At 35.1% G+C, this 15,687-nt stretch overlaps 1 protein-coding gene across 1 annotated transcript in view; it reads right to left on the minus strand.

Annotated features, from left to right (window-relative positions):
- LOC149578477 (P-loop containing nucleoside triphosphate hydrolases superfamily protein) overlaps window positions 1-15,687 on the minus strand; it is a 313,758-nt gene that overhangs the window by 57,377 nt on the left and 240,694 nt on the right. Inside the window, exons 15-17 of the mRNA XM_089829372.1 lie at window positions 14,986-15,041; window positions 14,803-14,881; window positions 14,530-14,589 (exon numbers count right to left, since the gene is read on the minus strand). Of these exons, the coding sequence (XP_089685498.1) occupies window positions 14,530-14,589; window positions 14,803-14,881; window positions 14,986-15,041 (195 nt within the window). The remainder of the gene's footprint in view (window positions 1-14,529; window positions 14,590-14,802; window positions 14,882-14,985; window positions 15,042-15,687) is intronic.

The raw sequence follows: 15,687 nt of genomic DNA on the forward strand, positions 1-15,687 counted from the left end.
ATCCATCTACTCTTACTTAGCAACCTTCTTGAAAAAAAATCAACTTTAACAGCTTCAAAGGAAATCTAATTCTAACTATTTGGAAGTAGAAACCATGCAGTAACACCAAATGTTCTTAATCACCATGCAAGTCACAACAATGATAGAGGCAATTTTGGTATTATCTTAGCAACAATTTTCTCTGACCCTTTACAAATGAGAGCAAATGGCCATATATCGAGGCCAAAATTAAAAAGAACAGTAGCAATTAAGAGGCAAAACCAAAGATCCCGATTGGATCCTAGAAACCCTAATTAGGGTTGCCACCCCATCCGCCAATGAGAAGACGCCGCCTCATCAATGGACCAATGAAAAACAGGAAAAGTGGCAACCAATGAGAAGGCACCAAAATGGTAGCCAGTCAGAATCAGACACCTATCCTACACAAGGAGGAGAATTTGCTACTTGGGCTTACATCAAATGATCTAATATAGTTCTACCCCTTTTCTTTCATATTTTTAGTCAAAGCAATGAACTTGGCTAGCTTGTCGTTGACTTCCTTCATGGGAGGGCAAAGTGTATGTTTCATCTTGAGCTCAACTGAATTCATCTGGTTGCTAGCTGCTTGCAGTGTTTTCTCATGATCCTTCTCGTATTCGTTCGCATATCTGATAAAGGCATTGAGAGAGGCAAGGGTGCCCAAATGCTTCTTCTTGGTGGCAACCTTTCCCAACTCATCCAATCTTGATCCAAATTCTTTCTCATTGACATTCTCCTCTTTGATAATTTCAAAATCAAACGCAGCCCCAACATTGCTCATCATGGTTGAAATGGAAGTGTCAACCCTTGGGCTGTGTTGTGCAATCTCATTCTGTACCTCTTCAAGTATTCTCAATCTGATAGCCAAGGCAACAAACCAAGACTCCACCATTCTCAATCCTCCTTCATCTACATGGCTCTTTCCAAATATTTCTCTCGTAGCTCAATGAATACCTGTAGCCTGGTTATGGCTAAGTCCTTGACTGGAAGGAAATCTTTCCATTCACCTTCAAATATTTTGAATTTATCTCTAATAGCCATTAATGACCTGAATGTTGAGACAAAGGAAGGCAAGAAATTTCGCCCATCTTGGATTGTATCATGGATCCAATCCATGACTTCACGCAGCCGAGCTGAGATCTCTTCTGTGTTGCTCCCACTATCTTCTGAAAGCGCTGTCTGGTGTAATTGTTGGATAGGCTGGCAATCTCTCCAATATTTATTCTCGGCCTCCAACTTTACAATCCTTTCGTTTGCATTCCTCAACCTTTCTCTGATTGAAACTATGCCTTCCTAGATCTCCTCACATTCCATGTCATTCGTGACTCTTCCCAAGTTATGCTCCACTATCTCATATTCCTAAGCTACAATCTCATCCAATGCCTTGCTAACCATTGGCATAGAAATCTGAACTTTTCGATGACCATCATTGTCGCTCGTGATTACTTTTGCCACCGTTTTTGCAATTTGTTTGTGGTTCTTGCTATCACCCTTTTCCATTAATCCTTGGATCTCTTCAAATGTTCAGGTAGTCATGTAATGTCTCTGTTTTGGCTGACATCGTTTTGCGTGCCGGATCAGTCTATCACGAAATCTCGTAGATTGGTGATTGTGAGGAGAGAGTCATTCTGGCGTTTATTTGGGGATTGGATGGCTTATTATGCTCTTGGAGATATTATTTTATTTATATTTTATCATTACTTCTTATATGGGGCCCACATGTTATAATTCTAAGTTGACTTGCACTTTTTATTTTATAAAGTTATTTAATAATAAAAGTGCATTATAATGGAATTTTATAATGGATGCTTCTAGAAGTTCTTAGTAACTTCTTAGAAAAGTGAATAAATAGAGGGCTTGGCCTCTCATTTTGGACATAACGGATTTGATAATTCTACTACATTTTCTCTTGAGCATTTGTGGCACCATCTAGGTCTGCAAATATTCAGCATAATCCTTGAGAACGATACCTCTCAAGAGATTGCATAACTGAGGAAGTGAAAGACCTTCTGAAGGGTTGCACATTGGAAGTGGTAATCAGCCATTTCATGTTGAGCTTCATTGGTGTATTCAATTTTGGACAGAGCCTTGATTGAGGGTTTGAGGTTTTTGTTGCAAGGAGACTTGTTTTTCATCTGCTCATCAAGGGGAGTCATTTTGGCTGAGCCTTGGAGGCAAGTCAGTGCATTTTTTGAGGAGTTTTTGACAGGACCTGTTATACAACTGAGACACACATATTTGCTCATATCTAACAACCAGTTGGGAGTCTGATTTTCTGTTTTGGGTAGGATATTCCTCTACCCTAGGCGCCTCCATTCTTGACATTTTCGGCCAGTTACTGCCCAGCAACAATTTATGCCAGGTGTCGTATAGTCCGTAGAGGTACGGCTGCAGATTGTACAGCTGTCGGTGACAGGACAGATCGTGGTTGCAGTTTGATTATTACACCAACATCAATCAGTCAATATCATCTTCATTATATCAGATTCTTCCCCTATTCGGTTGTAATAGCTAGATGATTATTGTGTCATGATTGTACTAAGGGTTTGAATAGATGCGTTAACAGTCAATGCATAAATTGCAGTTCAGTCACTGTTGTATACAGCTGTATGAAACATTGCATCCTAAGTTGAAGTAAATTGCATGTGACGAGACATTTATGATCAGTCCAATCAATAAGGACATTCTTGCATTGCATAATCTGTAGTAGTTTTCTAAGTACCAAACTATTTGTAAATTCTGAAAGTGCAATTGTGTGTAAGGAAGTCTATATTGGAATATATTCATATTAACACTATTTTTGCACTATTGTGTTGCCTGGATTTGTTGCTCAACAATATCTACGATCAGTTATTTACTACCAGCAGTATAGTTGATTGCTTGCCAAGTGTTTGATGGAATTTTTCAATACATATTCAATCTTTTAACTCAATAGTACAGTTCAAATTACATGCCAAGTGTTTGATGAAATTCAATTGTACAAAGAATCAGTGTTTTAGTGATCCTATTAGTAAGGGTCATTACAAGTCACTGCCTCGCCTCTTGGCATAAGCATTTGCCTTAACCATGCAGTGAATCTCCCCAAATCTAGATTTGGTTCGATTAGCAAAGGATTGCCAACGGCCTTGGGCACCTAGCTCATTTCCTTAATATCAATTGGTCAATCCTCTTCTTCACTAGTGACTATCACATCCTCTCCATGTTGGTTCTCCAAGAGAGGAGAGTACTCGGTGCTATCGCTGTAACCACTTGATTTTGAATTAGAGCTCACCTCTACAACGGCCCCTTGTCCACTTGTATTATCTTCTTGGCTTCTTGCCTCAATTATGCTCTCCATTGATGGCGTTGCATTATGTTTCTTGCTAGAGGTCCCTGATGTTCTTTACTCTTCTCAATCTCCAAACCTCTCTTCCTATTCTTAACTGTTCTTTGTCGTTGACTACTGCCCTCGCCTTTCTGTCCGACTAACTCTGTTGGACCTTCCTTTGGTTTCATCTTCTCATAAGTAAGGTGTATCCTTTGACTTTGTAATTTCCTCAACTTCCCATTGTACTACGACTCAGTGTATAGATCCACTGTCCTTGTAACTGCCTCCAAGGAAGGATCCTGATGATCATCCCAATCCACTGGATTCAACATCCTTCCATCCATTGTTTCATAATCTTCTTTTAGCACATTGTCATCATCTTCTAGTTGATCGGGAATATCAAGGCCTCTCCATCTAATTGCCCTCATCACGCTCACTGACAATCTTGAGAAAGATAACTTCCTCACATGAAAGTCATCCTATGCATTGACCCAAAAATCTTCTATAGTAGGAATATGTTTGAATGTATTTTCGTAAGATACCTTGATAAGACCATTAGGATCAAATCCTTGCCTTGCTATATACCATCCTAGATGATACCATTCTAATTCTTTCTCTATAGCTGCAAAGGCAACAAGATTGGGACAACTATCATTGTCAATTCCAAATGAGAAGGTAATCCCTGTCTCACCTTTAAGCTTCATCATTTTGTCATAATGCTCGAGTTGCCTAGCCAACTCCATCAAAACTACCTTGTGGGGTGGGTACCTTGGGAGTCTCTTGGGACAAACTGTGCTTCTTGGTACTCTAATATAAGTGAATTGCGGAAATTGGATGAACCAACTCAAATACTTCTTAACTTTTGCTTCTGCTTCTGATAAGAGCCTCTTAGTAGGTGTCCCTTGCAATATTCTTACCGTTTTCATAGCAAAGGCATCGCAAAACATCTTATAATTCTTGGTGTTATGCAAATGAAACTGTAGATAGCACTCATGCACCAAACATTGCCCCGACCCATTGCCAATTACTTCTAAGGCCTTAAGTCTAGGATTTTTATACAATCTCGCAATTAGATAGAAAAGATAGGACCCCATATAGAGTTTCTTTTGATTTTGTATGGTTCTAATTTGCAACTCTAAATTCTCGCTTATAATCCTAGCCCAATCAAATCTTCCTTTTCCATTTTCAATTCCATCAATAAAATAATACATCTAGTTTTCGAATTGCATACCTTGAGCTAAACCCATGATCCAGCTGAGCAGCACAATGAGATCGCCATATTCTAATTTGAAATCTGATTTGGTGAGCTTTGACAACTTGGTGACTCCCTTCTTGCCTTTGTGTAACCAATTTAGCTTTAGATGAATGAAGTAAGCCTCCTAATTACCCTGAAATAACTTAGCCACTTGATCCATCATTACCACTATCACGCCTTTCTACTAGGGGATATTAAATGTTTCTTCAATCACTTGTCTGTCGATGTTGGCTAACACTCTCTTCCCTTCATCAAAAATGATGGACTTGGTAACAATATCAAACTGAGATGCACACTCCATTACCAATTCTGGACAAGGCGAGGTAGGAGGGAAGGCTTTCGTGTGTACAATTTCGTTTTTGTAGATTTTCTATGCCATGGGGGATTGCCCTTCCTTCAATCTGTCATTTGACTGTATCATGTTCACTGTACCGATATTGGTGTCACTTATTTGCCTAAATTTTGAGAAGAAGGCGGTCTTAGGCATCATGTCTTCCTTGTCCCTTTTGGTATTTGTTCCCTTTGGGTTCTTGCTTGCACTAAAATCTACCATCCTAAAAACTTATTTCTACCCCTTCGTTCTTAATGATATGGAATACACTTATCGATCTCCAACCTTCTTTCTATCGATGGACTCTAACTTATTAATACCTTGCCTAGTCCTATCTCTGAACTTATCAATTTCCAACTTTCAACATAGGGGTGGGACTACCACTTATTTCTACCTCTTTGTTACCTTAGGATGGACTACACTTATATCTCTCAACATCAACCTAGGGTGGTCTAGCTTATTTCTGCTATAATAAAATGTACACTTATCTCTCCAAACTTCAACCTATCAATGGAATGATCAAGTAGTAGATGATGAATGCAAGAAGAATATACAGTGAACAAACCAAGCAAGAACTAGTGGAATCCGCCTTTAAACCAATCCTCACCTCTAAAATGAATAGAATTTTACCTTAATTTGTCTTTACCAATAATTAGGCCCTATTAGAATTTGGATCAGATCTCAGAAATTTCAAGCCTCCTTGCAAATAATGATGCCCAGAGAAAATTGCCCAAGTCTATAGCAGAAATTCGTAGCCTTTGGAAGAAAACCGGACCCCACAAAATCATCCAAGCAAGAGAATAATTTCAAATCTGCTCCCAAATCGCCTAGGGCAGGAATTCGCCCATGATAGAAGAAGAGAAAATACTGCCAAGGAGGAGAAATCTTCTTCAAGAAGAAAATCGCCTAGGCTGGAAATTGCCTCTTCAAGAAAAATCACCCAACACATGAGGAGGAGGAAGGTAGAATGAGGGAATGAGAGAGGGGGGAGCCCCTCTTATACCAAATTTTCCCATCTCTCCAAGTTGGCCGACCTGCCTTGGAGGAGAACAAAATTAAATTAGCTCCTTATTAATGGCCCAGATTTAAATGCCATGCTAAAATTACTTAGCTCATAGTGAAATTAACCCATTTAATTGCCGGTTGTGAACAAAATTGCAAAAAAAAAAAAAAGGAAAACCTAGGAGATGCAAAAGTTTTCATTTAACACCGTTTTAGCAATTAAAATATCATGAAAATCGAATTTGGCAAGCCAAAATCGATTTTCAATTTTAATTTACCAACTTCTTTCAACATTTAAAAAATCTTCTAGGCAATATTTCAACCAATTTAATGAAATTTTGCAATTTAATCCACTTAAAGCTTTGCAATCCAATTTTAATTTTTAACCAAAATAAATCATTTTTCTAGCATTCAAAATCGATTTTCCAATTTTAATTTCACTATCAAAAAATTTCTCTCTTCACCAAAAAAAAAAGATTTTCCAAAACAATTAAATCTAAAAAGAAATCATTTTGAAAATGCTCAAGTCTATACAATTATTTCCAATTTCCAAAATCTAAGTCCAAAATTTTGCAAATTTATCTTGCTGAATATTGTTCTAACCATCGAAAAAAAAATGTTATTTTTAAAATTTGTTCGGCCTAAGGATAAAATTACATTTTTTGGAAAATCAAGTTTCGCACTAGGTGAAAAAGACAAATCACATCCCTCCTTGCTCAAAGGCATCCAAAATGTAAAATTTTCAAATAGAAAACTTTTGGACAACTCCAAAAAAACTTGCTAAGGAAACCGAAAAAAGGGGGTCCCCAAAATTTTGGAGCGATGCTGTTAAAACTTCACAAAAAATCTCAAAAATTGTTTCTCAGTGCCTTGAATTTGACGATGATGTCACACACTATGGAAAGATCAGCAATTTCCATGGTCTTCGATATGGCTTCTACTCTCACGGCATTTGCATATGCTAATTGCACAACTTTGGAATTTGCTATTGTAATATCTAACAAGTGTTTTGTCAAGGATTTATACAAAACAAACTTGTTCATCATATGTAAACCAAAATCTTTGAAATCTACATCAGCATTGATCCTATTGGTATATTTTGAATTTACTATCTCTCTTGCACTACGATTACCAAATTCATCAACAACATGACATCCCATCTGTTCTAAATTACTAGTGACACTTATTTCAACACTTGTTTCAACTGCTTGACAATTGAATAATTGAATAATTGCCAATAGACAAAGGCTTAGCTAAGGTAATGTCAAAACCAGGCCTATGTAACGCATGCTAATCACTTTGCATGTCCATAAGCTATCTAGCTAGCTCCAATAAGATGATTCAATCTGTAACATACCTAGGTAAGGTATACGGCTCTCGCTTGAAATATCCAACTCTCAAGTATGTGAAAGTGGGGAACTGAAGAAAAATAAAGCCGTATTCATTCACCTTCTCCCATGCTGCATCAAATACTCTTTTGATAGACAACTGCTTATCAAAAAAGCACAAGAAATGTCCAAAGAAGGCATCTAGGGGTCTTCTATAGTGGAATTTACTATTTACCAAAAGTGATTTGGTCATAGTAATCCCAAATAGAAACTTGAAGACAATCTCCTTTGGTAGAAAGACTAGAGAAAGATCCCATAGCAGTAGCAATGTAAACTAGATAAGAATTCATATAGAAAGGTATTGATGTTCCCACATTACATATCTACTGGCAGAGTGCAGTACTGATAAGTTCTCCTCAAAAGATGTGTTATTTGTTCTCCATAATCTAAAACATGAACTTATACATCCATGGCTCAAAATCAGTAGAATCTTTAAAACCACAAATCTGACTTAGAAGGATGATGAGATCCTTATACTCATGTTTGAAATTTGACCAATGAATGGTTTTTGGCCATTTGGAGAAATTGCTTCTTTTTATTGTCTAACCAATAAAAGTTAACATACTTTTGATAATTACTCTTTTGCTCATTCCAACTAGCCAATGATGATCCTTTAGTCAAATCAGCACATTCTTATTTATGCGGAACCTTGAAGATTTGTTCTATAACCTCAGGATCTAGGCTAACGATAACCTTGCCGTCAGCATCTTTGATAGTTTTCATCTTGGGAGTAAACCGCCATGCACATCCATAAACAAAGTCAGGTTCTATAGCTGCCACAAGAAACATAGATACCAAGTGAATGTTGCTTCTCCTAATGCACTTCATTTCATGACTAGCCGGAGCTTCAACTCTTTGCAGAAAATCAGCCACGTCCACATGACCAACCTTCGTGTCCAACACTATAATGTCCCTAGTCTGGGACTCCCTCCAAAAATGTGTTTTATACTTAGATTTCAATTTGTAAAGAGTCCAATCTTATTTATCAAGGAAGATATCTGACATTTGCAATAATTATATGCTGGATAGTCTTATAACAATTATTATTCTTTACCCTATATAAAATCACACTATTGAGTTGTATTGGTTTTTTGAATCTTATAAGTTGAATTCTTCAGATACCAACAACTATTGATCAAACTTCCTAGTGATAATTTGGATGAGAACGATGTCTAGAGTTGCTAACTCTTAAATGAAATATTTTTGTGCTTATCAAAGGACTCCCTGCAGACTTTTGATGTTGTAATTGGGATTTGTATATTTCTATATGCTCAAGATTATCTGAATCTTCTCTAGTTAAAGTTTCTAACTGTGACTAGTTATGAGGCCACGAAATCTGTCTATATGGAATCTGTTTGTAGTAAAATGGAATAGGATACTTCAAATGTAATTCTTCCTTAGTTTCAGCTATATGATTTCTTGTTAGGTTTGATGGTGTTGTATGTTCAGAGAAACTGGTAGCCAATTGCGTTGAATCCTTTATGCCTGTTGTATCTGAATGTATACGTAGATAGTCAAGATATCAGTTTAAAACTCTCGCAAATTGTAAGGTCTTTCGACCAGGCACATCTGATATGAGATGGCAATTATCCCAGTATCATAAGTTGGTAATCCATTATATGACAAAGGTTGTCTGATCTTCTTCAACGTCGGTGTTGTCTGTCCTGCTCACTCTCTTCCTGTCGCACATGAATCTTCTTTCCACTCGGATGAACTCGCACTTCCTTGTTATATTTCTACCTTTAGTTTTCTTCCTGTCTTTGTCTTCTTCAATTTTATTCTGCGTATCCTCTGTGTATAAGTATATTGGGGAAAAAAAATACTTTTGAAGGGTCACGACCAATAGCATTGGTCGTGATTCTCCTTTCTTCCTTTAATTTGATCTTTCATTTATTATTATGTTTTAATTATATTTTAGTTTTAGTAATTTAGATTATAATATGGATTGGATAATAGCTTGAAAGGAAAAAATTACAATTAAAAAAAAGAGATGGACTATTATTATTTTGTTAAATAATAAGTATAATGAAATTGTAAAATTTACAATTATGATTTATCATTATTATTTTAGAGAAGGAATATTGTGTCATTTAAATATTGTTATTTTTATTAGTAATGTGCATTTTACTAATAATATATTTTAATTGTAATATATATATTTTATTATATTAATAATATATTATTATAGTAGTTATATATTATTATGCTAACTTTATTGGTTCAATTATTATTTAATGATATATTATCATTTTAGATATTAATTTATTATTTAAAAATTGTGTCATTTAATTAATTTTGACATGTGAGATTGGGGATATCACAAACACATTATCAAAAATAGATATGACTGAAGAAGGAGCTACATGAGTCAATTCTTTATCACATTGATATTTCATTTTGCCTTTGGATTTGGATGGCGAGGACATATCTTGTGTTTGCGCTATAACACAGAAATCCCAAAACATAAATACATCACCAGAAGGAATCTCCATACAGGTGAATTCCAAATCAGCAATGAAGATTTGAAAATGGATTAAGACTTCACAAATCCATCAAAATGGCTTCAAAGAGAAAGCATATGCATATGCAATGGAACAAAAAGTGGAATGGAGTGAATTGAAAGCATAACGAAAGTGAGAAAATGGAAAATGAAATGAAATGAAATGGAATGAGAATGTGTGAAGGTGAAACGCATAGGAATGTGTGCAAATGAAAATTGCTAATTTCAAAAGTGACTTAGCATTTTCATGACATTATTACATGAAAAACAAGTACATGTAAATGCAACATGTAACAGGAGGTGGAGGGTGAAATGAGATGCGAATGTGGGTGAAGAATACACTTCACATGTATGTGCAAATGAAGGTCAAGATGGAAAGCATGGAAAGATGCGGAAACATGTATTTGCTCATGAAAGTGCAAATGCATATTAAGGGATCGAAATGGAAAATGGAAGTGAGATAATGAGTTTTACAATCACTTTTGGTGAAAAGGAGAAGTCAAAGTACATGGAAAGTGAAAATGACATCTTTTTTACTTTCCAAAATGTGACTTTTAATCAGAATCGGACCTTTTTGATGCAATTACACGTAAGATATTTTGTGTAATCATGTCATGCGAATGGAAGCGAAAAGTGAGATGGGTGAAAGTGGAAGTGGAAAATGAGATTAAATGCATATGCGGATGGTGAATGAGATTAAAAACATGTAATCGCATTTCTCTGAGTGAGAGATGAAGTGTTATGACATAGAAACGGAAAGTGGAATATGACGAAGCTTTCACATGTAATGAAGCAAAAACAAGTTCTTGGGCAAGAACTTGTAATTTCTCCAAGTAGAGAAAACCGGCAAGCAAGTAGAGAACACAAAATACAAAAGAAACAACGTACTTTCGTAAAATAACTCAAACATGCCAAGATGCAATGCACTTCAAAACTCAAATTTGAAATTGGGACTTGGGAAAAAACCAAAAACATGAAAATGAGTAAAAACTTCATATTTAAAGGAAAAATACACTTTCCATGACAAAGATTTTCACAAATGGCAACCATCAAGTAATTTCATGCATAAAATCAGCAAGATAAGCACAAATAAAACAGCAAGGAAGAAGTCTACTTACATGAAGATTAAGTGCCAAAAATGAAAGAAAAAGATGCTCCAATGTTTGAAAAATTCTCCAAAAATGATAAGACCTTTTCCAACTTTGCAAATTCGAATGGGAGAGGGCAGCAAACAAGGAGTTCTTGTTAGAAGATGCCAAAACGTGCCCTTAAAACACTCCAAGATCCAACGTTTTTTAATGTTCATGCTTGCAAGACATTTTCAGCAAAAAAAAAAATTCTTCATGTTGCAAGATCAAAACGTTTTGATCATTAAACATCAAAATATGAACTACAATGCAATGTAATCCCCAAAATATGGCAAATCGATTTGGCTGGGAGGAAAAGCATGCATTAAAAATGGATTTTTTTTGCAAATTTCTTCGAAAACTTGATCCATTATGAAGCTTTTAAAAACATTTTTGAGGTAAATGAATCCATTTTAGAAGCAAGAGAAATCATTGCTATCCAAAAACGTCTCCAATGGAACAAATTCCATGCAAATCCATTGAGAAAATCTTAAGTTATGACCAAAAATGGATGTTTTTGGAGTTCTCTTAAAAAACGTGCCCTACGATTGAGCTCCCAAAAACAATTTTCAGCATGTTAAATCCATTTTTTATGCAAGGAAACTCATTGCCAAGTAAAAATACCTTCAATGGAAAAGATTTCATGCAAATCCACCAACTAAATCTCTCACAATGAGCAAAATCGGGTTCTTGGGGAGCAAATACATGCATTCTTTCAAAATCGAACATTTTGAAGAGCACAACACATTTTAAAACATGCTTTTGATCAAAATCGCACCTTTTTGGGTGCATAGCATGTTTTGAAATGTGCATCCAAGCAAAATCGCACCTTTTTGGGTGCATAGCATGTTTTAAAATATGCATCCAAGTAAAATTGGACCTTTTGAAGGAGAATGCATATTTGAAAATGCAACTCACCCTTTAGATATTTAGACATAAAAACTTCACTTTTCATGTCATAGCATCAAAAAGGTCCACTTATAATGAACCTTTGGTGTAATGGCATTAAAAAGGTCCACAGAAGTAAACTTTATATGCAATGGCATGTAAAAAGTCCACTTTTGATGGATTTTACATGTTATTGAATATAAAATGTCCACTTATGAAGACTTTAAGTTATTTAATTCACTTAAAATTATAAAAATGTTACAAAATGGGTCATAAACAATATTTATTTATCATATTATGAAATATAATAGATAAACATCATTTTAAAGTAACATTTAAATAAGCATTTGATTTTTAAAACAAAAAATAAAAATGAAACTTTATAGTTATATAGTTACTTTAAGTGAAAAATTAAAAAATAACTCAACTTAAAATTATAACATAAAGTGCGCTATAGTCACTTTAAGTTATAAATTTAAAGTAAAAGTAACTTAAAAACGTAACAAAAAGTGAATATAATGTTATATTTTTCAAAATGTGATGTCAAATTGAAAATATAACATCATATTTTTAATTTATGCGGTTGCACCTAATATGTTCACTTTTGAGGCACTAAAACGAGCATAACTCTTGATTGACAACTCTGATTGACCTCTAGGTTAGACCGAATCGAAGGGAAAAACGTAAGGCATAATATGAGCAAAACCAATGGACTAAAAACAAGCAAACACAAACTCAAAAGCAATGAATGAACAATGAAGGCTTCAAAAATCAAGAAAAGGCTCGACAAAAAGAAAAACAAAAAAGACTTGATGAAGGCCTTCAATAAAACAATTTGATATTTGAATTGAAATGGATCAATCGATCAACATTAAACAATTAAAAATCAAATTCAAGCTTAGAAAAACGCAAAACTAGCTTGGAAAAGTTTCATGCTGTTACCAACATTTTGTGGTGACAAAATGCAGGACAACATTTTGAACTATTGATGCTAGTGCAGCTTATTATTAAAGTTTCAGGCAGTAACAATAACCTTTATGATCTGCCAAGGGAAGTAAAGTCTAGTCACAAGAATTTAGGGATGGATTCCAAGGTCAGATCAAGAGCAAAAAAAGCATACCCAGAAGCCAACTACCTAACTTCTATGCATCAAAATCACTAGACATCCTTTAAAGTTCATGTGTGAAGGTTCAAGAATTACAAATATTCGTAAGATTTTTGGAACAAAAAATCATACTTGTAATTCACAAAAGTCCCTTCAAGTAAGCTGTTTGAAGAGATTACGTAGAGGATAGCGAGGAGACCAAACGAGTGCACATGGGACATTACAATAGATCATTATATACTTCATAAGCCTAATTTATCAACATATTTATAGTACATTCCTCGGATATTTCCTATGGGATGATGTCTAGATTGATATAATCTCCACCATTGTGGAATTAGACTTCTTATCTTCTACTCAAATTGATTTTGTTAAATAAAGCATGTGGGTATAACAGTGATCGCTACGGACCATGTTCACTACCGTGGCATTGCAATAAGCCTTTCACTTCAGTCCAAGCTCATTCAAGGTATAAATTTGATAGAAAGTCATCCTTTACAACTAATGTAAAAGAAACAAGTTCAAAACCCTATAGAATCGGATTGGGGATATTACAATATCCTAGAAGAATGAAGACGTGGAATTCAGTTCAATAAATTGAAACCTTCTCTTCTATGGGTATGTTTGCAAGGACTCATCAAGTTCAAGTTGAGAATGGAGAATGACGAATGACATCTGCTTATTTACCTTTTCTTGTTTGCTGCAATGAAAGCATGTTCCATCACCATGTATGACATTTCTTCAAAATAAAAAAGCTTGGGGACTTCATTTTTAAGATGTAAATGGGAAACTCCATAATTTTCTATCAATCCATAATTGTTCATCTCCAAATTATTATGATTGCTCCATCACTTCTTCAGTGAGGAGGTTTGGGACTTTGTGACATCCATAAAGAAGATTTTGAGCTTTTTATAAAAAGATTACAAGGAAGGAAATGACATGTTGGAAGCACACTCTGATGTCTTAAATAACATTTTAAGCCTAGTTTCTGAATACATGTCAACCACTACGTAACATCATGATATTTTTCAATAGAGAAAAAACAGAACAATTTCTTTTACAGAATGAGCACAAATCTTGGAGAATTCTAACTGCCTACAGAGAGATTTTCTTCACAAATTTTGCCATATTTCATTGTGTTCTAGTATATCCCAGCCTTGTGTATAAAAGAATAGAAAAGTCCAGATGTCTCATGCTAATTGAATCCATTTTACAATAAAAGGAAAGAAAATTACTGATTTTGAACATAAATTGTTACTACTTACTCCCGAAGTATTTGGAAACTACGTACAAATAATGCACAAGGAATTTGTGAAAGTATAGGAACTTCAAAGGTTGTGGAGCCTAAAGTTATTCTAAACTAAGATGCATGATCCATTAACATTATCACTGCATATGTCCAGTAATTAGTTTGCTTAAAGCTAATGAAATCACATGTTCATATATCTCTGTCAGCTGCTCATTAGTTGTTTCCAATTTCCCATATTTCAAAAAGTGGTGAAAAGGTTAAAGATATAAGTTGTCATAAGACAATGTATTAATGGACAGCTGCTAGGCAAATCCATAAAAAATTCTACCAGCTCAATATCAAATATTATTTCTTGTTACCTCATCCTCATTCTCAGGCTTTAAATTGCTTGAAGGCATTGCATCCAAAACTCCAACAACCTATCAATACATCGAAGCATAGCGAGAAAGTTATATGATTTCAAACAGGATATGGAAGTATTTAATTAACAGCATGAATCAGTATATCTTATCCTTAAGAAAATATCTGTTAAAACTATAGCCAAATACGATATTTTTCACATTGTCCTATTGAATTGGATTTCAGGAAAAAGCTTTTTAAATAGCAGCACACCCAATATTGACAAAACTCACTTGAGGTTCAAAGCCCATATCAATCATGCGATCTGCTTCATCCAAAACAACATAGTTACACTGATTAAGAACAGCATATCTGCAAGCCACAATGAAATAAATTGTTACTTGTCACATGGAATTCAAACTGTTAGCTTCTGGTAACAGAGAAGCATCAAACACAGACAAAAGAAATGCATTTACCTTCTTTCCAGGCAGTCCAGCAGGCGTCCAGGAGTTGCTATTACAATCTCACATCCCTGTCAAATTGGGAGGATCAGAAAAAGAGGTATCATGGTTATTGCTCACTCTGACAAGAGCAAGTATTGGCACAGATAATTATGGACAAGATTTGAATTAGAAGTAAAAAAAGATGAGCTGTTAACAAGAAAACTATTAGATTTCAGCTATGTTTTTCAGAACCCCTCTTGCCACACCCCAACCCCGTGGTCCTGGACCGGGTACACATTCAATTACAAGAGAGGGAACCCAAGTACCAGCGACGGATACACACATGCACATAAACAACAAAGTGAAATACCTACATCTACCTTTAAGTGATAAATTGCGAAAATGGCATATGCAACAAAAGCTTGTGTCATTTCAAAGGCCTTAATTTGGCTACCCTCAGACCTTGTGAGGGGTGAGGCCCCTCAACACCGAGGAGAGGCAGCATAACTCATTGTAATTCAAATGAAATTAGACCAAATGTTGACTTTGATGGTCTTGATAAAAAAATCAAGATTACTGACTATTGATTCTTATTGTCAATGTGTGATAAGTCATGGAATTATGAATTAATTCTTTGCAAATTTTAAGAAATGTCACTTGTGTATTGGCCAGTAAGAGTATCACTTCTTTTATATTGTATATCTTTAATATATATAATGCAGCCATACCCATCCA

The sequence above is a fragment of the Cupressus sempervirens genome, chromosome 1 (assembly GCF_028749045.1).
Source record: "Cupressus sempervirens isolate cs-2001-9-10 chromosome 1, ASM2874904v1, whole genome shotgun sequence".
NCBI classification, from domain to species: Eukaryota; Viridiplantae; Streptophyta; class Pinopsida; order Cupressales; family Cupressaceae; genus Cupressus; species Cupressus sempervirens.